This window comes from Larus michahellis, chromosome 1, assembly GCF_964199755.1.
Source record: "Larus michahellis chromosome 1, bLarMic1.1, whole genome shotgun sequence".
In the NCBI taxonomy this organism is placed as follows: Eukaryota; Metazoa; Chordata; class Aves; order Charadriiformes; family Laridae; genus Larus; species Larus michahellis.
In genome coordinates, this window is record NC_133896.1 from 97950003 (window position 1) to 97974022 (window position 24020).

At 41.0% G+C, this 24020-nt stretch overlaps 2 protein-coding genes across 9 annotated transcripts in view; one reads left to right on the top strand and one right to left on the bottom strand.

Moving 5' to 3' along the window:
• On the bottom strand, positions 1 to 11384 carry SLC35A5 (solute carrier family 35 member A5). 6 transcript variants are annotated; one of them, XM_074594951.1, is made up of 7 exons: positions 11311 to 11384; positions 9616 to 9768; positions 8702 to 8800; positions 6904 to 7037; positions 4044 to 4111; positions 1915 to 2710; positions 1 to 737 (listed from the first exon to the last, which is right to left on the bottom strand). In XM_074594951.1, the coding sequence occupies exons 2-7, from the start codon at positions 9743 to 9745 to the stop codon at positions 669 to 671; spliced, it is 1296 nt and encodes a 431-aa protein (XP_074451052.1). In that variant the 5' UTR covers positions 9746 to 9768; positions 11311 to 11384; the 3' UTR covers positions 1 to 668. The 6 variants fall into 6 exon arrangements, with proteins under 6 accessions (XP_074451052.1, XP_074451062.1, XP_074451019.1 ...); XM_074594961.1 differs by lacking the exon at positions 11311 to 11384 and adding an exon at positions 11114 to 11145; XM_074594918.1 differs by lacking the exon at positions 11311 to 11384 and adding an exon at positions 11013 to 11140.
• Positions 11244 to 24020, top strand: part of ATG3 (autophagy related 3) — a 24898-nt gene continuing 12121 nt past the window's right edge. The window contains exons 1-7 of one of the 3 annotated variants that reach the window (XM_074594981.1): positions 11752 to 12035; positions 13640 to 13710; positions 14340 to 14381; positions 17883 to 17932; positions 20271 to 20341; positions 21788 to 21895; positions 23900 to 23949. In XM_074594981.1, coding sequence (XP_074451082.1) covers positions 11942 to 12035; positions 13640 to 13710; positions 14340 to 14381; positions 17883 to 17932; positions 20271 to 20341; positions 21788 to 21895; positions 23900 to 23949 — 486 coding nt within the window. In that variant the 5' untranslated portion in view covers positions 11752 to 11941. Of the gene's footprint in view, positions 11657 to 11751; positions 12036 to 13639; positions 13711 to 14339; positions 14382 to 17882; positions 17933 to 20270; positions 20342 to 21787; positions 21896 to 23899; positions 23950 to 24020 lie in introns of those variants that run through there. The other 2 variants (XM_074594988.1, XM_074594996.1) reach the window with 2 other exon arrangements.

Here is a 24020-nt window from a genome sequence, read left to right on the forward strand (position 1 = left end):
TTAACCCAAATTATTTGATTTATTATACATTCTCAAGTGAAAGTTTGATGAGGTTGGTTCAGGGAGACCCTTTTACTCAGATAGAGATATGTCAATCTGAACTGCCAAAATACAATAAAACAGTCAACATGCCTCATTATTGATGAGGTTATTAGTAACATCTTAAGTCCTGAAAATAAAACTTACTGGAGCATTTGTACATTGGAAGATGCAGCAAAAACATTAATCAACACTCATATCACATCTGCAAGGTAGAGAATGGTTTTATCTCTGCTTTGCTAACCAAGGAATTCATACAGGAAGTTGCAGTGACTCAGGACAATCAACCAAAGCAGTGAAAGACATATGGTTAGCGTCCAGGACTTCCTTCCACAATGCAGCACATCACCCAGACTGCGGAGTCCAGGGTCCAAGCCTCTTCTTGTCTGCATCAGTTACAAATTTTACTGCTTTCACCACATTTGGAACTCCTGATTTACATGGATAGAAAGAGTGAATACAACTCTCCATATATATGGCTTCAATGTTTTCCTTATCCACCTCGGAGATCCAGCCCCAAAACAGTCTCAATTGCTCTGTAAGTGGGGAAAAATTACCTTTCTCTATGTTAATAAAACATTAACATTCTCTCACTATGAGTAATAACACTTCTCTGAGCCAGCCTCATGCTAGAGGGAATCTTCATCTGTATCGATGTCACTGCTTGGTTTGTTCAATCTCTCAAATTCTTCTCCATCCTACAGGAACCAGAAGCAGAAGAGAATAACATAAGCAAAACTTATCTTGTTATTAATACAAAAAAAACAACCAACCAAACCACAGACAAAAAAGAGTCAAGTTTATTTTGAAGGCATCACTTATACCAAACCAAGACCCTGCGATTTAAATCTCTTACCAGTGTGTTATAATCTTGCTCTAGGATATACATGTTCATAAAAAACATTACCTGTAACTTTAACACTTTTTACCAACTTGCTCCCTAAAACAGCTTGTAGCCCATTCCTTCATCAGGAAGCCTGCTCACAGAGTGCTATTTGTTTTTAACACAGCTGCTCAATCATAAGTGCTAAAATAGATAACGTCTGGTATACCAAAATATATATATTTTTATTTACTGTTTGTTAAACAACAGCCTAAAAAGGCACCATGTGGAATTTCTGGGAAACACCTTCTCCAAGTTTAGTATTTCTTAGGATTAAACACAGACAGCACACTCTGCTGGTTGCAACGTGTATTACAGAGCACATCTGTACACGCAGACTAAAAGTACACCAATATTTACCCTTCCCCTTCAGACGGACTGCTCAGCTCAGTTGAATGACGCATCTCAGAGCAAGCCCTCCCTGGCATGTTCTAGTTAAGTGGATTACTATTCAAATTAGGACAAAAAAAACAATAATGGGCCTGGAGGGAATGTTTTTTAAGAAAAAAACTGTATTTAAACATTACCTTTTTGTCTTCAGGCACCTTTGACTGTTAAGGCAGAAATAATCTTAACATCAAATACACTAACTTCTTCATGATGTAGGCTCAGCTACACAGACTTATCAGTTCTACTTAAGCACAATTATTTCCCGGGCATCAATTCCAATTCCTGGACACTCAGAGCCAGTAAAATATTTTGGTTATAAAGGTTTCAAGAGAGGATTTGTACAAAGCTCAAGCTGCTCACAGGACTGTCTACAGTCACAGCAGGAAAGCAGTGCTTAACTAGGCTTCACGAATTGAAAAAGTGGACTATGCAAAGCAATACTCAATTAATTTAAAAGATTTTAAGAAATACTGAAGAGTTTTGGTGTTTGAGTTGAGGGATGAGTCCAGTCACATGCAAAATGAATCTTCTAAACATTCCATAGCATAAATGGAGGTGAAACAAGAGAGAAACCAGAAGAGACAAGTACTGAAAAGCCTTACCCCACTTGACCTCTCCCATGCATCTCCTTTGACGAGTTTGCCCCTTTCCCGCAGAGTGGCATAATCCAGGCCTCTTGGTTTACTGGCATTATAGATGAATATGGAGAGAAGCACTACAGGAGCTTCCAAAAAGAACTCTAGAGAAGGCCTGAAGTCAAAAATGATGAAAGAGACGGTGGTGATGATGACAGTGGTGATCTGAGCAGTCATAACATGGAACATATTGTCTCGGAACTTCAAGATGAAGGCTACAGACAGCCCCAGGAATGCTGTGACAAATATGAGAGCCACCGAGAAGATGTTGTGCCCATAAAAGAAGCCACAATTCCCTATCTGCCTCCGGTCCTTAGCCCGCAGCCCGAGCATAAGCCCATTGAACAGCACCCCAAAAGCATAGAGTTTGCTGTTCTGCGTGAAGATGCTTTCAGCAAGCTGATCCCCATCTTTCAATATCTTTTCATTATAGATGTTAGCCAGGGCAGAAATGAAACACTGCACCAGAATAAGCAGATGGCCCAGGCTGAGGCGGAGAGGTTTCAGTGCTCCTGCCATGGTACTGGTGACATTCCACTGGAAGCTGGGAAGGAAATTTGGTGTTTCGCAGTTGCCCTTTTCCAGGCATGCTTCCTCAGGGCCAGCATGGAGAAGGCAGTGGTTAGATGGACTAAAAAACATATTGTGATGGAATCCGTGTGCAGCCAAGCTCTGCTGATGGCCTCCAGTTCCTAGAGTCAGGGCAACGATGGACAGGAATAAAATCACCAGAGATGCCCATTGTACCCAAGAGAGTTTTCGCCTAGGAGTAAACAAAAAAGCCATCAACTTTAGAAACACAGTGGTACAAATTAAACGACAGGAGAACAAGCTCTATCAAACACATAAAAGACATCATGCAAAGACAAGGAGACAGAGACAGGCACAAAGAAAAATCCTGGCTTTTCAGAATTGGCAGTAAAATGCCAAGTCGCAGCATGCTTTTCTATGTCAAAGGGGGCCCAGCCTGGCAATCACAGAAATACAAAATGGAGTATTCTGTAGAGATAATTTAAGGGAAGTCTTTCAAGATCATGTTAGTTCTAGGCACTGAGTGTCTGACAACTTGAAAGCAACTGTTGTCTCCATGGAAACAGAGGTCTGATGGATAAAAAGAAATCAAAGACACTCAAATAACTACCCTTTTTCTTTGGTAAACTTTCACTAGATTTCACTTTTCCCACATGATTTTTTGCCCTTTTCTAGCATTTTATGATGGTAAATCATATAAATCTATGAACATAATTTATAAGGACTGCTAGAACTATTTATACTATTTTTTCACTCAAGTAAAGCCTGTTTATTTTGGGGAAAATCACAAATTTGGAAGACTGAGTAAACTGTGACTTCACAAGAGGCATAAAACTAAGCAACTGAGAAAAAGCATTTCCAGTCAGACTATCAGACACACTTTTGGTATATTAACACCTACAGAAAAGGATCTTTGCTCCCTGTTCAACCCAAGTGACTTTCCGAGTAGAGTGTGAAGTTAACATCCGTTTCCCTGTCAGTCTTTTGTGAATCTAAATTACACCATAAAGAGCACAAATGAGGCGGAGCAGAACACACAGGACAGAGAGTCTGGCTTTTGTCACATGAATAATGAAGAGGCATATAATTACTTTTTAAAACATACTATGCAGTTGACCAGAAACACATCAGGGTTGGCACAATATTACCAGTCACCTCTATCTTTCACTCTTACATATCTCATCCCCTCTTGTTAGATTACATTTACGTTCAATTAAGAATTACAACAGACTGCAAAGAAGTACTGCTAATCATGAAACAAGAGATTTAATCTACAAATATAAGTACCCAAACCCTAATTCGGACCATCCAACAACTATATAGTCATTATTTCAGTTGTTTCCTATTACAGCTGAGCAAATGTGTAGAGATATGTAGGGACTCCTAATAAGCTATTATTTCCTACACCTTCAGATGTAGAAAACAAAGCAATCTCTTCAAGTTGGTATAGCGACAAAAAAAGAGAATTAATGTTCCCATCAGAAAAAGAGAAAGAATATAGCTTAACTTCTGCATCGAGTCTAGGAAGATATAAAATTTCATTTACTTTATTAAATACTACTTACTTTAGCACTATCCTGAAAAGAAGAGCTGTTGTTATAATGACAAAATTTGAGAAGAGTACAGCCATTGCCTAGAAACAGAAGAAGGGGAACAAAGTTATACTCGAGACACAGTGTGGACATCAAAAGCCCACTAACTTTAAGTGTTCACCTTTCTGCAAGGTGCCAGAGTGAAAAGCATCATCCTGGTACTGAACTTTCTTCTCTACCCAAGTAGAATAACATGCCCCTAAAATGACATTCAAGTCCCATTCCAAAATCTCAAGCAAACCACAGTTTGGTTTGGTTCTCCACTGAGTTCCACTGTAGTGGGGAAAGCTGTACTGAAACAAAGATGCGAGGAAACCAATCCAGCGGAAAACTTACTTAACAAAAAAGAAAACTGTTTAGTTTTCTGTCAGATCAGTTCCCCAACCAGGCTGACCAGTCAGCTGCAAAACCAGCTCTGCCAGCACAGAGGAGGAAGTTGCTCGAAAATGAAAGAAAAGAATAGGGGAAGGTGAGGCTGCTTCCGCCTGCAGTGTCAGCTTGCAGCATTCATGAAATCCCACACTTAGACAAGGAAAATAAAACTTCTTGTATGTCAAGTGCATTTGCTCTATCATTTATCAAAGGTAATAAAGTGCTTGGCTTGAATTTTCAAGACTGCAACTGTACTAAAAAATTTACCTATTTCAAAGTACAACTGAAGACAACTCTAAAGCTCCTGTCTAATTTGGGAATAGCTGTATAAAAATGATCCCAGCTGCAAACTCACTGTCTTTTTGATCCCTGTATTAGACGCCCTATACTGGGACACTGGACCAAGAAGAGACTCTTTTAGGCACTGCAGTTACCATTAAAGAACAGAATCTACCAGCACCAGTGGGGAAAAAAGGTTCTTTTGGGGAGGTGGGGCTGTTTCACAAACTATATGTTATTCAGGACTGCTCTGTGTAGTCCGTACATGTACAAAAATCTAGGCATCTGAACTCTTTCCTTCAATTCAGCCTTAGAGTGAGATCACTTTTTTAGACAATTTTACACAAAAAAATACATGGATTCAGAACTGCAAAACACAGACTTTATCTTGAAATTTCTCATTTGCATTTCCACATTACCAATTCTGCAATAGCAGAGCCTTTTTCATTTACCAGAGGAAAAGCACAGGCCCTTTTCCTATTACCTTAGTTCCACTCTATTCCAACATATTATTTGCTGAATAATAAACCTTATGAAACAGCATGACACAGGTTCTCAAGTAAGCTGAAGACTGACACACGAGACATCTGCCTAAGAAACCACAGCTTAATTTTCTGCTCTGCAAGATTACAACTCAATAAATATTCATGTTAGGTGAACACTGTGGAAGGAGAAAAACATTGAATAAACAAGTGAATCTGGCAGAAACTACTCCACAAAAAAAAAAGAGGCTTGATGCAAATGTACAAGTATTCCATGTGTACTCTGGTATTGCTTTACAGTCAAAGCCCCCCATTCAACATCTCTGGTAACGTGATACGATCAAAATATATAGCAGGATAGTTACAATAAATTAATTTTGAGATGCTGTGTTCTTTGAGGCCTCAAGGGACCTCTGTCCTAGATGAGAAGGAATAAGAAAATAAATTACCAAAGATCACGAATACGCTAACTTACATGACAACAAAAGTAAGTCTTATCACTAGGAAATGTTAGCCACCAAAGAGTATCCACAGTTATAGCTGAAGCTTCAAGCAAAAAAATCTCACCAAAGCAACTCCATACTCCAAGCAACTGCTCACTAAGGTACGACTTAGTCCCAAACCTACTTAGTTTTTAAAGTCACATGAAATGAAGTTCAGTCAGGTATGGCCACCTTCTTTCAAGCATCTTGCCTCCACCTTTTCCCTTTCACAATCTTGTACGCTGTCAAGGTATTCTATCTTACAGGCATTTAGTTATCTTTTTTAATACTTATTTACCATGATAAAGTTACAACTTCAGCTAACCCTCATAAAATATATCCAGTTAAAAGATATAAGAAGCTAAGAGTTCTAAAAAAGAGGAATCTTAGAGCACTGTTCTGAGCGGAGAGAGACAAGGTGTGTGGGGGTGTAAAATATAAAAGCTGTGCATTTTACAAAAGATTACCTTAACTGAGCCAAATCAAATTGCTTAAGAAAGCAACAGTGTTTATATAACCTTCTAAACATCAGGCTTTGCTATTGCAAACATTATAGCTGAATTTCCTTCCTAAAGTAAAAAAACCAAACAAACAAAAAACAAACAAAACCAAACGCAACACACCACCAAAAAAGCCCACACAACAAACTACAAAACCAAACACTAGATGTACACCTAGAAGGGCGATATTTTAAAGAGAAATTGGGAAAGAGAAGGAACAGAAATGTTTATACTTATTTTTAATGTCAAACAGGGGCATCCACAGTATTTTATAACAAGCGCTAACCATCTGTTTCCATCTAACTTCAAACATAGATTCTGAACCAAAAACTATCCTAGCAATAAAAGAAAGCACAAAACCAGTTCTATTTCCTGAGCATATGTAGAAAAGTGTAGCTTAAATACTAGCAAGACAAGCAAATACATTGAAAGAGAAATATAGAGTTGAAGAATACAAAGGAGGGAAAGCACTGAAAACCTGCCTAGTACTTAAGCAGTTCAGCCTATTTCTAAATCACTTCGGACGGAGAAAATACACAGAGACTCTCTAGAGAGCTGTACAACACTTATGAGTGGGCAAGAGAATAGGAAGGTCAGGCTGGTCATGTAACAAATCATTCTTTTACCTGAAAATCTTGCCTTTCCAGTGTAGTCTAAGGGCAACGTTACCTACCATTAAGACACTGGAAGATACTTTATTCAGTATATGTATACTTACTGGCTGGAGGTAGGACAGTACGTAGAAGACAATCAAGTTATCCAAAAAGTAAAGAAAGGCAGGAATTGACCATTTCATGGAATTACAAAAATTCTTCCAAGTAAGACATTCAAAGGGATGATCCAAACAACCCTCTGAAAGGAAAAGAAATCAGTAAGAAAAGACATCTTTATTATTATCAAAAGCCCATTCCCTTATAACATAATAGATAACACTGTTCAGTTTTCAGGAACATTGTTGGACTGAAAAAACTGAGATACAACAGCCCTCTGGCAACATGGAGGACAGATCCAGGGCAGAACACACAGCTAGAGCGGCAGTCCTGTGCCTACGAGCACTCACCTCCTTACTTCAGCAGAGAAAACTTGAAGGAACCTGTTACCCCCATCAGAGTTATTTGTCCACTGGGAGCAAAAATTCAATTGTCAACCATTCTTTGAGGGCCAAAAAGCACCACAAAGTCCCCACACAATAGTGACATCATTACTGGGTATGATTTTCTGATGATTATCAATCAAATCTAGAACTGAAACAATGACACAGACAGTTGATCTGTTCATACAGCACCCAAAGAGCAGCCAGTAATGTCAGAAATACAAAATAAACCAGAACTCAGTATCTGTACCACAGAGCACATGATCTGGGTAAAAATAAAACATATAGGAAGAAGGAAGAAAGAAAGGACAAGGCACAAAGAATAAATTTACTTAGGTATTCAGGACACACACTTTATGAGGAAGACTGTGATAAACCGTAGGCTAGCACAGATTTAAGACTACACAATGTTATCTAATCCTCTTCTGAACCACTGACACATTGAGTTCAGCAAAACTCAGACATCTAGAAGAAAAAGCGGGGGGAAAAAAAAAAGAAAAAAAGAAAGAAATCCAGAAAACATGTAATCAGCAGTAGGCAATGATGGCAAACACCAACTGAATATATTTACTGTCTTAGGTACATCTATACTAAATGGTGGAGGTAAAAATTTCATCAGCTTGCCAGAGGTATGACTGTTAAATAGAGAAGTTGACAAAACCAGCAGTTCAATCTAACACGAGTCTCTAGTGCCTGACACCTTCTTCCAATTTAAACGTCTGTTCGTTACCATCTTGAAATGCTATGAAGTTAACCTCTCATCCTTTTTACATCAACAGAAAAGCCAAGAAAGAAAAAAGAAAAATAGCCTGCAATGCCAAACCAGTAGCTAGTGAAGCCTGACACCACTTCTTCTGAGCAGCAGCCCCCAAGTTTGTCTTCACAACAAAGCTACCTTGAATTATAACACTGATATGTTGCTTCCGATTCAAATACCACTACACAAAGCCTCTTCAGTGGAAGGTGATGGTGCTTTTAAATGAAAGCAGTCAGAAGAACAGAACATACAGGGTGATCCTTGAGTTAATAAAATTTATAAGCTTCTGCTCAGTCATGACTTCACAGTGAGATGACTCCTATTATCCTAGCATGATACTGTGTTAAAATTCCGAAAATGTTAGACTGTGTTTTTGTTATACTTTCTAAGTCAACTTACCTGTCCCCATTTCAGCAACTGTACGTACAACTCAAGAACACCTGAATTTACACCACAAAGTGAAGGTACAAAAGTAAAATTTAGTTATAACTCAGCATGGCAGACACAATTCCAGTGAACCTTACTAGCAGAACCTACTCCATGTTACTACATGTGAATCTATGATTTAAAAACAAAACAAAAAAAAAAACAACAAAAAATGGGATTTGAAGTAGAGGACTCTTAGAAAGTAACTATATTTTAGTTATTTTAAATGTAGGTACTTACCTTTTTTCTTAACCCATAATGCCAATACCACACACAGGACCAGTTTTACTACTTCAGAACATATGTTCACTGTTGTAGGAAGGTAATCATATTTGTTATCTGTGGGATTCAGAAAATTAGAGAGTACACAATCAGATTCTGTCTCCTGCTTTTATAATTACAGCAAGAAACTATTTTAACCCCTCTAGTCAGGATTTTAGCCACTTTCCATAAACGCAAAAGGCTATGTCAGCACTTTCATTACAAATATTCCAATTTTTATGATACACAGTTTCCTGAATGTCCTCCTTTCTGGGTTGAAATCTTTCCTCATTTGGTCCCAGTTTACAGCAGAACTTTTTGGAAGAACTCAAGAACATCACTGTTTTAAAAAAAAATTAAAAATAAGAATGTTTTTCCCCAAACAGCAGTATGCTACTCTTTCCCCTCACAAAAATATGGCTTCCAGAATGACACAACCTCCTTCTTTTAGGACTGTATCTTTTCTTTGTTAGCATATTTTGCTAATACTTGGCAGAAGGAGAAACAGTAATACTGGCCAGTTATAGCACGCCCTCTATGATACCACTTTTCTTCTAAGCCTGTTGCAAGACAAATATTTCAGCCAAGAAACATACCATTGATAGTGCCTACACAACAATTTAGTCTTTGAAATTCAGCTATAAGATAATTCACTGCCTCATCTTTTGATGGTGAATCTCCACGTGGATCATACACCTTACAACCCAATTTATCACTTTATGTTTGACCGGTGACTATACAGAGATTGTCCAGTACAGCAATACATGTCATCATTTATGTAATAGAATGTTTATACTAAGAACTCTGCAGGTGGAGAACTAGGCTTTCGGGTATCAGTTTTACCCCAATCATCAACTCTTTCTTATTTGAAGCACATTATTACCCAACAGCACCTTCATTGGCAGAATACTTCATCAGGAGGATTCGACTTGAGCCCAATGCAATAAACACTCCTCCAAGCAGAAGGGTATAGATGGTTGTCCTGGAGCAAAACACAAACCGACTGCAGCACTTGGACTTCATTCTGCTGTCTTGCTGTCAATGCCCTTTGGATGACAAAAGGAAAATACGCTATAAATGGTACTTCCAGAAACTGGTTAAACATAGTGAAATCTGTGTATTCTACTGCCTTGTGGTATTTTATACTAAGAAGCTTACATCACAAGCCATGATGTCATTCTATAGTTATCTTTTCTTATTTAAAAAAAAAAAAATAAAATTAAGAGAGAGACAAGGATATGCTATGAGGACCCGCAAGGGGAATAAACAAAGTATACGCAGTGACTCAGAAGGTGGCACAAAGAGGCCAGATTGTCAGAAGAGTGCAACTTTGGAATACTGATTAGCTGAAAGGCTTAAATAAATTACACGCTTATTTTCCTTTAACGTTTTTTAAAGTATTCTTGTTCCCATTTCCAGCAAGGAGAAGTTTCACAGCTATGGAGTGAGAGCAACATTGCAGAGATGACCCGGCGCTCGCTCAGTACCGGGAGGCAGGGGAGGAACAGGGATGGCTGGAGGCACAGCCTGACCTCTACCCCTCTTCTCCGCCTCCAGCTGCCGTTACTCGGCTGATCCGTTAACGTGCCCCCAGGCCTGAAAAACCGGCTAGCAGAAGGGCCAGCACGGGGCCCTGTCCCCTCCGGGGACAGCTGCGGGCGGGACGTCCGTTAACGGCCGCAACATCCATGAACAGCCGCCGCGGCTCGCGCCGTTCCGCCCCAGCGGGGACCGGCCGGACCATGGCACACCCTCAACGGGCCCGGGGCGGCCGGCTTCAAACCAGGCCCCGAAAGCTGGCTCCGCGGGGCCTGGGGGGAGACCGGGGGTGAACACCCACCTCGCATCGGTAGGGACAGCGCGGTCCGCCAGCGGCGCCGAGCGCTGCCCTGCGCTGAAGGAACACACTCGCCTGGCTCCGCCGACCGCCCGGTCTGCCACGTCGCTACCTCAGGTAGACGGCGCGGCTGCAGCCAAGAGCGGGGCCGCGGCCGCGCAGGGGGCGAGCCGGACTGTGAGACAGCAGCGGCCGGTGTTCAGACCGGGCACACGGGGCTCCCGGGAGGCCGCGACACCATGCATCCCACCCCCCCGCCGCCCTCACCCCCGCCGCCCTCACCCCCGCTGCATGCCCCCAGCGCCCATCACCGGTTCCCCGCCAAGCCGGCGGGAGGGCGGCCAGCCCCACAGCGTCCCGCACAAAGCTCCTCCACCCGCTCGCTCGCTTACCCGCCGCGCTGCAACCGGAGGCGCTGCCCGGCGCCCGCCCCCCCGGTCCCCCCAGCCTCACCTGGCGGGGCGGGGCCGGGGCGGGGCCGGGGCGGGGCCGGGCCCCTCCCGCCCAGCAGCGCACGCACCCCCTGTCCGCCCTTCCTGCGCGAGCGCGCGCACCCTCATTCTCTTTTGACAGCCGGCCCCGCCCCACCCCGCCCCGCCCCACCCTCCTGGCCGCTCCGGCCACGTGACCGCGGGCAACCGGGGGTCCGCCCCGGCTCCCCCCGCCCCTTTCCCGTGTGGCGGCGGGGCGCGCATGCGCATTCCAAGAGTCCTCGGCTTTCTCGCCCCGCCTCTCTCCTCTCCTTCCTCACCGCGCTTTCCCGCCTCGAGGGCGCGCACGCCGGGCTCTGCGCGTGTGAGCCCCGGTGTGTCGTCACGCGTGTGCGACATGGTGGGGGGCGGGAAGCGCACAGTGGAAGGGCGGGGGGGGAGGCGGGTGTCACGTGACCGGCGGCGGGAGGAGTGAGGGGTGGGGAGTGGGGGGGCGTTGCTGCCGGGGCGGCTGCCGCGGCGGCGATCGTTGACAGAGGGGGGGGGAAGGTATTTCGTCGTCCTCCTCCTCCTTCGTGAGGCCCACCGGCAGCCATGCAGAACGTCATCAACACGGTGAAGGGGAAGGCCCTGGAGGTGGCCGAGTACCTCACCCCCGTGCTCAAGGTGCTGGTCCGGGCGGGAGCAATGGCGGGGCGGAGGGCGGGCGGGCTGAGAGAAGGGGAGGTGCGACGCGCGCTCCCTGAGGCGTTAGAGCCATTGGGGGGGTGGGGACACACGCCCGCTCTCTCGCGGCGGAGCGGCTGCGGATCCGTGAGCCGGAGGGGTCGTGAGTGGCGACAGAGCGGCTTCGGCCTGGCCAGGCCTGGAGTGTGAGGGGGAACCCTGCCGCTCCCGTAGTCGCCTCGCCTTGCCGGAGGCCTCCCGGCAGCCGTGGCTTCGTTCGTCGTCATGGCCCGGGGAGCTCCGTCGTTGCGGCGGCGGCGGCTTTACACAACCGCGGAGGGTCTCCAAGGGCGCGGTGCTCCCTCACGCCTCGGAGGGGGTGCGATGGGGTTGCTGCTGGGGTAGCTTTGCGGCGGCAAAGCCCACGTCCCTCATCCCGCACTGGGACGGGTTAAAATGATCTACGTCTATCTAAAGATGATTTATTCAGGCAGACTTCCTAATCCCCAAATGGGATGGAGGGAAGCCGAGTTGGAGCTCACGTCCCATTAGGGGTGGGAGCGTTTGCCTGGGAGGTGCAGGCCTCCAAAGGCCAGGGGTTGCAGGTGCTACAGCTCGAGGAATAACTTATTTGTTGCTGTTTTCTGTTAAAGTGGCTAAACTTTAATCTATTGATTGACCAGGAAGGGAAATCCAAAGGTGCTCATGTGTTAATATATTTAAGCCTGGTTTCAGGAATGCCTGAAACCTTGCAATGGTTATTTTGGGTAAGAGTGCAGCTTCTTCAGCTGACATTAAAAAAACCCTAGTCACATCTCACATTATGTGAGCAAGTATAAACTTATGTAACATAGCTTATTTCTGCATCAGCATTACTCTATTAATACAAGCCACTGTGCACTAAAGTAACTGCAAATGGTGGAAATGGTCTGGTTAGTTCTTGAGAGTGAATTATGACAGTCTGCTTGTAAAGGTGGGCAGCACATCTGTTATAATTCCTGTTATTGCTTATTTAGGTAGAAACAAAGTGTGTTTTTTCTGCAGTTGTCAGACTACATCCCATCTTCTGCCTTCTATTTAGAAATACTTTTTAATGTAAAACTCAACTTTGTGTGTGAATGCTTAACTCGTCAGCAGTTCTTTCACTACTGATTTTCACATTTATCTATGTTTTGGAAAAAATACTTTAACTGTAATTGATAAAAAATATGACAGCAACTTCTCTGCCTGTGGTTTTGTGGTGTGACCTTCTATATGCCTTGTACTCTGCAGCTTAGATCTTTGGGTAGAAGGCAGTGATACTCAACTGTTAATTGAACTTGTCCCTCTGTGGTATATAGTATGCCCTTGCCTGGGTAGTTGTCCGCCAATGTGACATATATGTGCTGCAGTGAAGTTGTGGCATGGAAAGGTGAAGTGACTTGTTTACCATGCTACAGTTGCTGTTGCACAGCAGATGTAATAGTGGAGAAATTCCTGTGCCCAGATGTACGATTGGGAGGAGGCAGGAGTAGAACCTCCCACAAATGGGAGGTGATAATATTATGTGTATATCTTCCCTTTAGAAGGGAAATAAGTGCTGTTGAAATAAATGCTCCAACTTGGTAACTTCAGCAAGAAGCTAGACCTTTGTCTCTCACTAGCTTACCACAGAATGTACAGAGATGAAAAAGTGAACTATTTACCTTCAGGGAACAGAAGATGGGTATTTTACATATTTTCCTTATGTAATTCCAGAAACACAAGTTTGTGCATGTTGCCTACTGCTTATAGTTCGTTTTGAGGTTAAATAGTAAGTTGTCTCCACTGTGGTGTTGCATAATGTATTATTGAGAATTCTCAGTTTTCCAACAATCCAAATTGCTAAATTAGGGTTGTTTGAGTTTCTTTGATTTCTGTTAACTAGCATATAGTGATGTTATGGTGTTTGTACAACTGCTGCTTTGCTTATCTTAATTTTGTTCTTAAATGTCTCCTCTTTAGAAATGAGGGAGAAAGGAAGTAATCAGTATTGTATGAAGCAGGGTGTGCTCATTTCCCTTTACATAGCACAGGTGATAGCGTGCATCTATTCTTTTATCCGTAAAAAAACATGACAATGAGAGAAAATACAAACTGTTTCCGTGGGGTGCATAATGAAGGCAGTGAAATGGGTATTAAAAAAAAAAAAAAGCCAGTAACTAAGTCTTTCTACATAACTTCCTATCACAGAGAAAAGTTGGCTTGGTCATTCATTTTATTACCTTTCTTAACTGCAAAGCCTCACGTTGATGCATAGCAGTGCTTTTCAGTGCCTATAACTGTCCCAGAGTCCTGACTGTGAGAATCATTGATTCCAGCTGGTTTTCTGTCTCTTACTGTCAAGTGTAATATTAAGTGCCAGGTATCTTTTCTTCATTATTGATATAACTGGCTGTAGCAAAAAAAAAATATTTTGTATATATGATCTTTTTTATAATACCCGATGTTCTGCAACAAGTAATTTTGTTTAGCCTTACATTATGAGATATGGAAGTAAGCTGCCTATCAGCCCTGGCAGAGGTGCCTCCAAGATGATTCACAGATGTCTGTGGACAGAGCTAGTTCCAAGACAAAAAGCAGAGCAGATGTTTGTCTTACCAGTAAACTGGGGCACTTTGATTTGTCAGCAGTTCTCAAAATTTCTAAACTTTCTTTATTGCAGGAGTCCAAGTTTAAAGAAACTGGAGTAATTACACCTGAAGAAGTAAGTATTTAAAACTTGAAATATATTTTGAAAGTAATGATGAATTTTACTCAAAATGACCATGTTCATCTCGGACTGTACATGTGTTTGCCAACTAATTACTGCTTCTTGAAACAGTTTCCATGAAGTGGAAGTTCTAAATAGCCTTTTTACTCTACAGATGAAGTAGATAAACAGAATTCCTCTTGAGATGACACTTGACATCTAAATGTAGGATGCTTTTTTCCTGTATTATGTTGTGAAAAGCTTGTAAGAAAGCTCGTGCTGGGTCAACAGCTCCATTTGTCATGGGAGTTTAGGACTAAACCAGGAATATATTGATTTCAGAAGTCTTTCCCATAAGCAACTCAAAGGGCAACTTGTATCTTGGGAACAGTCTTTGCTTACCTCACTTTTGGTTCCTTCCAAGGCTCTGGCTAAATCATTACATATGCTTGTCCACACCAAGCATCATTATTTTTTTCCCCTCCTCTTCTCTGTAGGCTACTTCAAGCTGGTTGTATTTTGGATTGCTGCCAAGCAGCTGTAGTTTTTTAAGGAGTGGCTGTGAAGAGAAACAAACAGGATTTTTTCTAGAATAGTAAAAACACTGATTGTGCAGTGTTACTTCTGACTTCCCTGTTCTGCTTTTTCTTTTATTAAAGTGATACTGTTCTGAAAATACAATGTCTTTACAGAGGTATAAGAAAACAATGTTAAGACTGTTAGGTAAAATGAGAGAGAAATGGGACAGAATGCACAAATGTGAAGATGAGATGGGAGAAGATGGAACAAATGGTGACTGATGCAGGCAGATAAATGTGGACAGAAGTATTCTTTGTAACATTGGTACCTAGCTCTTTTCTGCTATGTTTCTTGGCGAGCAAGCACTTGTGCTTTCTATGATCTGGAAGATTACTGCTCAGAAAAACAGGCTTAGCAACATGATGTTCTGCTGTTCTGATAACTATTCATATATGTGTGTGTGTGTATATAAATGTTTATACATTGTGTATTACATAATAATGTATTTATAAGCTATACTGTATATAAAACAAATATGACACAGAAAGTCTAGACAAATGTTTTTCTAATGTTTAATCCCTTCTTGATCTATGGGAGAAAACTTTGCAGTAGTACTGAAAGAAAAGGTACTTCTATAGAACATAGCAAGAGCTGCACTACGTTACATTAAACAGCTTGCAGCATTTAAGCAGCAGTAAGATTGCAAATAGCATATATTCTCTGTATAAAGTTAGATGCTGACAGGATGAATCAATTGGATCCTTCAAAGCAGTAGTCAAGGGAAATAATTATACAGCAAGATTAATTTTTTGTTAAATTTAGATGAGACTAGAGCATGGATCTGCTGATTGTCCCTTTGGCAGTCTTTCCTCTTCCCCGATGATTTTGGTATCTATATAATAATGATTGCTAAAGAAGAATTGAAAGTCATCGATAATAATGCTGGGGTGGTATCTTAGAATGAGCTTGGATTTCTTGGGTAGTGAATCTCAATTCAACTGTATTTTAGTCTGAAACACTGACTCTTATAGACTTTGTGGGGTTTTGGTGGCTTGCCTCTGAAGATGAATCAATTGGCAATAAGGCTAAAGATGACTCATTAATCAAACTCAGCACTTACTCCCTCTTTTCACATATCTGTGTACTTGCTTTAATTGCAACAGATTCTTGCCTGTCATGAGTTTTTACTACTTAATACCTCAGAAAGATAACTCTTGTTTTAATTTTATATTTAAGTACAGGCAAATCTTAAAAATCATTCTTTCCAGGAGTAGAAATAAGATGTTGTCCTAAAATGGATCTTTCGCCGCTTTTGCAATATTGATTCAGGTATGAGATAGCATTACTGCTTGAGAAATAGAAAGTGAAACCAGCTAGATAATTTTGCTGCCTAAGCTGAACAAAATGCAAATGAAACTTCAAGTATTATTTTGGGGGTTTGCATTGGTTAGACCTGCAAAGAACACTTAAAATTTTTTTAATCTATTATTAAAGATAAATGTTTAATCCCTTCTTGATCTATGGGAGAAAACTTTGCAGTAGTACTGAAAGAAAAGATACTTCTATAGAACATAGCAAGAGCTGCACTACGTTACATTAAACAGCTTGCAGCATTTAAGCAGCAGTAAGATTGCAAATAGTATATATTCTCTGTATAAAGTTAGATGCTGACAGGATGAATCAATTGGATCCTTGGATCCAATTGGACCAATATTTTAACGTTGGTGCCACCAACAGTGTTCCAGTTCCTTAAATGGAGAATTTTAAATAATTCTGGAGTTCCATGTGTTTTTTATTATTATGTAAAGGCTAATGAGTTTTAAAATTTCCTTGTGTGTTGGGAAGGATTGCTGTTTCCCTTAAAGTGAAGATTTTGCTTTTGCTAGAGACTTTTGTTGGGAAATGGGTGAAAGAAAGCACATTTGCAGAGATTAAATCTGTTAATCCGTATGCAGTGCATGTTATGGTGTTTTCCACTACGGTGATATGCCTCGCTTTGGAGGACATGGTGAGAAAATGGCTGACACATTGCAAGCCTGTAGTGTCATGCTACAACAGCTTCTGGTCAGTTAGGAAGTATGTTGTTATAAACTGGCATTTTAAGACAAGAAAGCAACTGTAGCAATAGGTGTGCACCTCACTTTCAAAAGTAACTGGTGCAAAGACCACACAAATCACTGGTCTTCAGTGCAGGCTTACCTTCCATGATTTATGTGTACAAAAAATAAGCCCAGTAGGTTAGACTTTGCTGGGTGAAGTTTGAGTTCATATGCGAGTCTAGCATGAGTTTTCCAATATCGCTTTGATAGAGTAAAGTCACTTTATAAAAGCCTTTATCTCAGATACTAAGAACAAGTAGAGTGAAGATTTTTAAAAGCTATTTCTTCAGAACAAAGTTATACATAAGTTTTTCAATGTGCTGGGTCCTTGGTTATCCATATTTATTCCACATCAGTGGTGAACTATCATAATGATTATCATTACTTAAAATGTATACTGTTTATTCCTCTGTTGCAGTTCTCTCACTGATTCAATGAATTGATGTCAGTCTCACTTTTCTTCTTGCTGCAAAATTGTGTAGAACACCAAAAAAGAACCAGATTTTTTTTTACATTAAGCTTTTCATTGTCTCTGTAAAACTTTGAAGAGGGGCAAATAAAAAGAGTTTCTTCATCACAAAGTAGACAATGTTACTGGGTCTAGAAACTTTTTTGCTTGTTAGAAGACTGCTCCATAATACCACAGCTTTTTAAATTTGATCTGAATTTGCTATTGTGCTTAGTATGTGTTTCTTTCATGTGAAGTGGATTTAATCTTCAGGTTTTCGTGTTAGCTGAGAAACGGAGTTAAAACATCACACTGATGTAAACAGTTACTTGTTACGTAGCTAGTCTGTCAAAGGACTGTGCAACTGAAATACTAATATTGAAGAAAATTGGAGACTGTTTCCTTAAGCCGTATTTAGCAGTATTTTAATTTTTTTTCCTGCCTTAACAGTTTATTGCAGCTGGAGATCACTTAGTTCACCACTGTCCTACTTGGCAATGGTAAGTAAAATCAAAAGAATTTTAGAAAGTTAGCATCCCTACCTATGCTTTAATGTGTTTCCATTGGGTACAGCTATGCAGTTGTCTGGTTTCATGGAATCTTGCAGTAGAACTGCTGTTTTTGTGATAAAGCGATCTTTAAGTCGGGCAGGATTCATTTATTGTTCTGTGTAGTAGTAGTTGAGATGAGGATTTGTTTGGGGATTTGTTTGTTTGTTTGTTTTCCTAAGGCTTTAGAGGAAATAAGCTGGTACATACTGTAAATGCTTTCAGTGCTTAGCTGCAGCGCAGCATGTCTCTCTGAGCTTGCCTTGGTGATTGGTGATCAGAAAAGCAAAGGCCATGTGCAAATGGAATTACTAAGAAGTAGTTGTAATTGGTATATTGTAGACAAGCATTTATTAATTAAATTTGTTCAGGTTGGCCCACATCTGAGCACTTTGTGCAGTGCTTGCCCTTGGAGTTCCCATATCTTTCATGTACAATAAAGGTGCAAATAAGGTGCTTCCTCATGTTTTACTTGTGTTTTGCATTATAAAACTAACCAGCTAGTGACTAGATGGGCATTGTCTGTGTGTGCATCAAGGTTCTAGGTTCTATACTGGGATGTGAAGAGCTGAAGGAGGAATTGTTATGTTTGAATCATTGTTTCTTGCCTTTTTACTGTCTCCTTCTGAGAAAACATGATGTTGAGTCTGGTTTATGTGCCAGTAGTTTGGAACAAGCTATTTTAAATGTTATTCTTATTTCAAACCAAAAACCACTGAAGGTGAAAGCAAATGCTTGAGTAATGTGAGCTTGACAAAGATTACTCAAGCTCTGTTGACAATGGGCAGGTTTTCTATTTCCAGACATCTATTTATAGAATCATGGAATGGTTCGGGTTGGAAGGGAACTTAGAGATCATGTAGTTCCAACTCTCCTGCCATGGGCAGGGACACATCCCACTAGACCAGGCTGCTCAACGCCTCATCCAGCCTGGCCTTGAACATTTCCAGGGATGGAGCATTCACAACTTCTCTGGGCATCCTGTTCCAGTGCCTCACCACCCTCACAGTAAAGGATTTCTTTCTGATATGCAACCTAAATCTGCCCTCCTTCAGTTACCCCTCGTTCTATCGTTACACTCCCTAACAAAGAGCCCCTCCCCATCCTTCCTGTAGGCCCCCTGTACTGGAAGGCTGCTGTAAGGTCTCCCCGGAGCCTTCTCTTCTCCAGGCTGAACAACCCCAACTCTCTCAGCCTGTCCTCATAGCAGAGGTGCTCCAGCCCTCTCATCATCTTTATGGCCCTCTGCTGGACCTGTTCCAACAGGTCCATGTCCTTCTTATGCTGAGGACTCTAGAGCTGGACACAGTACTCCAGGTGTGGTCTCACAGAGTGGAGTAGAAGGGCAGAATCCCCTCCCTCGACCTGCTGGCCATGCTTCTTTTAATGCAGTCTAGGTTATGATTGGCTTTCTGGGCTGCAAGCGTGCATTGCCTGCTCATGTTGAGCTTCTCATCCACCAGTGCCCCCAAGTCCTTCTCCTCAGGGCTGCTCTCAAGCCATTCTCTGTCCCACCTGTATTTGTGCCTGAGATTGCCATGACCCAGGTGCAGGACCTTGCACTTGGCCTGGTTGAACTTCATGGTGTTCACACAGGCCCACCTCTCAAGCCTGTCCAGGTCCCTCTGGATGGCATCCCTTCCCTCCAGTGTGTCGACTGTGCCACACAGCTTGGTGTCATCAGCAAACTTTCTGAGGGTGCACTCAATCGCACTGTCCATGTTGCCGAAAAAGATGTTGAACAGCACTGGTCCCAGTACTGACCCCTGAGGAATGCCACTCGTCACTGGTTTCCACGTGGACATTGAGCCATTGACCGCAACCCTTTGAGTGTGGCCATCTAGCCAGTTCCTTATCCACCAAATGGTCCGTCCATCAGATCCATGCCTTTCCAACTTAGAGACCAGGATGTCGTGCGGGACAGTGTTTTTGCTTTTTCTGAAGTCGCTTTCTTCAAACATTTGGGACTATGCTGTTGCTGATACTAGAAAATTTCATATAGGCTAGATTCAGTCAACCTGTCCTCGCTTGGCCATCTCAAAGCGGAAGTAGTTTTCGAAATAGAAAATAGTTTTGATCAAAGACTCCATAGTTTAGGGGTGGCTAACCATTTTGACCCCATACCTATATCAAAGTCTTTGTATAGGGAAGAGTAGTCATAGCAAATAGATTCTGTGAATAGGTCAAGAGGAGTGTATTAAATGTTCCTGACATTCAGTGAAAATAGAAGGGTTCTTTTGTTTGCAGATTATCAAATTCTCAAACTTTTATGGTGCACTTCATTTTGCAGGGCTTCGGGAGAAGAACTAAAAGTCAAGGCTTATCTTCCAACAGACAAACAATTTTTGGTAACTAAAAATGGTAAGGGTGAAGTTTAAATATAAGTGTTTTTAGAGTTGATGGCATGGTTGATTGTGCTGTCAGTTCCACTGATTGTCTGTATTGACAGGAGAAGCAAATATCTTGCACTCTAGATGCTTTGGCTTTGCAATATTAAAAAACTTTTTCCTGCACATCTAAAATCTTTTTCTTAGGTCAGTTATTAGCAGAGGTTTATACTAGTAATGCAGCTTGCATTCATGAAGTAAAAATGAAGTTTCAACATTATAAACCTCCTTGTCTGTCTTTCCTTTCTCCTGACCTTCAACTCATATTCAGTGTCTAAAAGGAAAATATGTTTCTTTTCCTCTTTCTTTTGGAAAACTCGGGCTATTGAAGTGTTCCCAAAGTGTCTTTCATGGTGACGCTGATACTTCTAGTTCAGATATGTAATTAATGTCACTATCCCGTCAATAATATAAACCACAATTTTAAGTAAAATTTTGATCAGCTTCACAGTTGTGTATATATCATACTTGTGGTGACTACCTTTTTAATGGATAAGAAGGCTAACATCTTGGCACAGCCATGGGGAAATAATTTTCTCCAAAGATCTTACATCAAAATGTGTCAAAGATAATGCCATTAGATGAACCTTCAGTACTAAGAACAGCCTGAGGAGATTTTTTTACCTTCAGCGGGTTGTATTTTTGTCTTGGATTTTACTTGCTGGCTTTTGCAATCTTGCAGTGCACTGTCATGTGAAAATGCTTGCAGTGGTGCTGGACAGACTTTCCTGGGGTGATCCTGGTGATGGATGGCCAAGTGATCTACTTCCTTTCTCTTTCCTCACCGCTGCTTCCAGGGTCCCTCATTGCTCTGGTCCTTCACATTTCAAAATTTATGGTCCTCCACATTTCAAAATAATGTGTTTTCTGCTTGTGGTAATATATTGGCCTACCACCTCATTAAAAGTTGTGGGCTATGGGTGAGGCTGGGAGCCATCCTACAGACCTCATTTTGGAAGTTTTTGGAGAACTTCTCTTCACTGGGGCTTTCACATCCATTTTCTCCCTTTCTGAAAGGTCTAGGCACAATTTGTAAATTCTGCACTTCATGCATCAGTTTTGTTGTTTTTTTTTTTTCTCCACAGTAGTAGAAAAGGAATATTTTTTTTACATAGTCCTTGTTTATGATGTTGGAAAATGTCTATTTTCCTGTCAGATCCACATTTTTTCTTTGAATACTTTCTGAAAACTTCATATAAAATTGTACGTGAATGTCTCTGTAATGCAAATATCTGAAGTTATTCTAGATAACACATTAATTCTACTCTCCTCTAAACTTCTAGATGTTAATTTATGATTAAACATACCCAATATATCATATAAATAGATGATTGAGGCGGCTTTGTAGGATAATTTCTTGTTCCAGTCTGGTTTTGTAATAGGAATGACTGCATTCATTTTGTTTTGCAATTTTTTGCAGTGCCATGCTACAAAAGGTGTAAGCAGATGGAGTACTCAGATGAGCAAGAAGCAATTATAGAAGAAGATGATGGTGATGGGGGATGGGTAGACACTTTTCACAATGCAGGTATTTAAAATCTGGTTTCACACTTTGTGTTTGGTAACCTGAAAGATTTTCAGTTTCCACTCTTAGAATGTAAAATCTTTCTTATATGTAGATAGCTGTGTATTAGTATCTAATCTGGAAGAAATAAGTTGTGTTGCCAGCTACCCACTTTATTGGTATTGGCGTTTAACTGTAGGGATGTATATGCCTGAAGGAGACTACTTTTTAGAGGTGTTGACAATAAATTATTTCCGTATTGTCGTATGAAAGATTTAGGAAGCTATTTTTAAAAATGAGCAGTGTAATGGCTCATTCCTTAGTAAGGAGAGCCTGTGAATTGAATGCTGGTTTAAATTATTTGTTTGAAAAACATGCAGATTTCTTTTTTAGCAAGATTGCATGTGAAGCACATTGAAATCTTTATCTTAATTATTTCAGTGTTTACCATTCTGTTGAATTGTTGGTTTCAGCTAAAGGGGGGAATTATTGGAAAATAGCTATTTTCTTAGTATCTGAGGTCACTGGGGGAAGGGGGGCCGGAGGCACTAAAAAGAAAATATTGTTAAATACAGAGATGCATGTGGGAGATGATCCTTTTTTACCCTAAGTCCTTAGATGAGCTCGTGTTTATAAAGAAATCTAAAAATTACTGCTTACATGAATCTATCTCATTAGCTTTTCTACAACGGCCTCTTATAAATCCTTTTGTTTTTCTCTAATAATTGGCAGTTTTATTAGTTTTAATCTGTTTCTCCATGTTCTATCATGAGTTAATAAAATTCTGTCTTTCAATGATGTTTTCTCTACTATTTCCAAACCTAGAAGGTACTCCACTCAGTTTTGTTTCTTCAGTGTAAATTTTTTTTTGCTGTAATGTGGAAGTTCTCTGAATAGTTCAGCCAGGCGGGGGAGAAAAAGGGTGGGAGAAGATGCCTTTTGTTTCTGTAGATGTACATTTTTCATCCTGGCAATTCTTAAATGTATCACAGTTAATAGTTGAACACCCCACACCAAAGAAATCATTTGACATACCCTTGTCATATCCTTGAATTAAGGATGCATTCAACATCCGTGCTATGGACAGACTCCTCTGCCAAGTTTTCCTTTTTAGTGTTGTCTGGTTTGGGCACCATGCTGTGTGGTAGCGCAACTGTAAGACTGACTAGACCAGCCAGATCTCCAAACACTGTCAAAGGAGATTAAAAAATCTGTTTCCACCCATCTGTATACATGTCCTTTATAACGCCACTTTTTCTGGTGGAAAAAACCTATGTAAATGATCACACAGCCACTAGGAATGCATCGTTTCCAAGCAGCATTCAACTGGCATTCCTTTTCTTTAAACAGTTATTTCTAATGAGCTGTCACTTGATTCCAGGTTCATTCTCCATAATGATGTAACTTATTTTCATCTGAAGAGTTAATTAGATAAATGTACTGTGTCAAAGCAAAATCTTGCCATGTATCCCAAAGAGTACTGGGTGAGAGCTGCAGTAAAACTAGAAAGCTACTGGGGAGGAACTCAAGAGATGATACCACTGTGATTTGGAATGTTTTTTACCCCTGCTTCCTCTCAGCTGAAAGCATTGACTGGTGTCTTACATTATGCTTTGTCATGAAGACCTTGCTTTCAAGATGCTTATAAATATTCATAAATGGCATGCCTTCCTCATGAAGTTGAGTTTCATTATTGTGATGTGAATGCCTATCCTGAACTGACTCTTATGTAAAAATTCCTTAAAATAAAAATCCAAATTACTTTGCAGTGTTTCATCAACAAAATTTGTGCAACATCCAAGAGCTGTGCTGTCATGCTCTGTGTTACTGGTATGGTTTGCTTATGGATGTCCATCATCGAACATGCTACCAATACCAAATAAACAGTTCTTAAAATACCAAAACAGTTGTGAGATGTAACTTGGAAAAATCATATGCTGCTTTCTGAAATCTTTGCAACCTTTTTCTATAACTCTGTAATGAAGAAACAAGCTTTTTTTTAACACAAACTTCTTGTTCATTTAACAGGCGTAGTGGGTGCAACAGAAGCAGTTAAGGAGATCACACTAGACAGTAAGGTACTTCTTTCTGAAATTTCCTCTTGCTTTATTACAGGACCTAAAGGTAGTAGAAGTCTCACCTGCAGTAA

What these genes read in the sequence shown, in the direction of transcription:
- SLC35A5 (XM_074594951.1), bottom strand. Translation starts at nt 9,745, where the DNA reads ATGAAGTCCAAGTGCTGCAGTCGGTTTGTGTTTTGCTCCAGGACAACC. An exon ending in ATTATGGGTTAAGAAAAAAG is followed by an intron (nt 7,038 to 8,701) that starts GTAAGTACCTAC and finishes TTTTCCTTTCAG; the next exon opens with AGGGTTGTTTGGATCATCCC. An exon ending in CATGGGAGAGGTCAAGTGGG is followed by an intron (nt 738 to 1,914) that starts GTAAGGCTTTTC and finishes TGGTTCCTGTAG; the next exon opens with GATGGAGAAGAATTTGAGAG.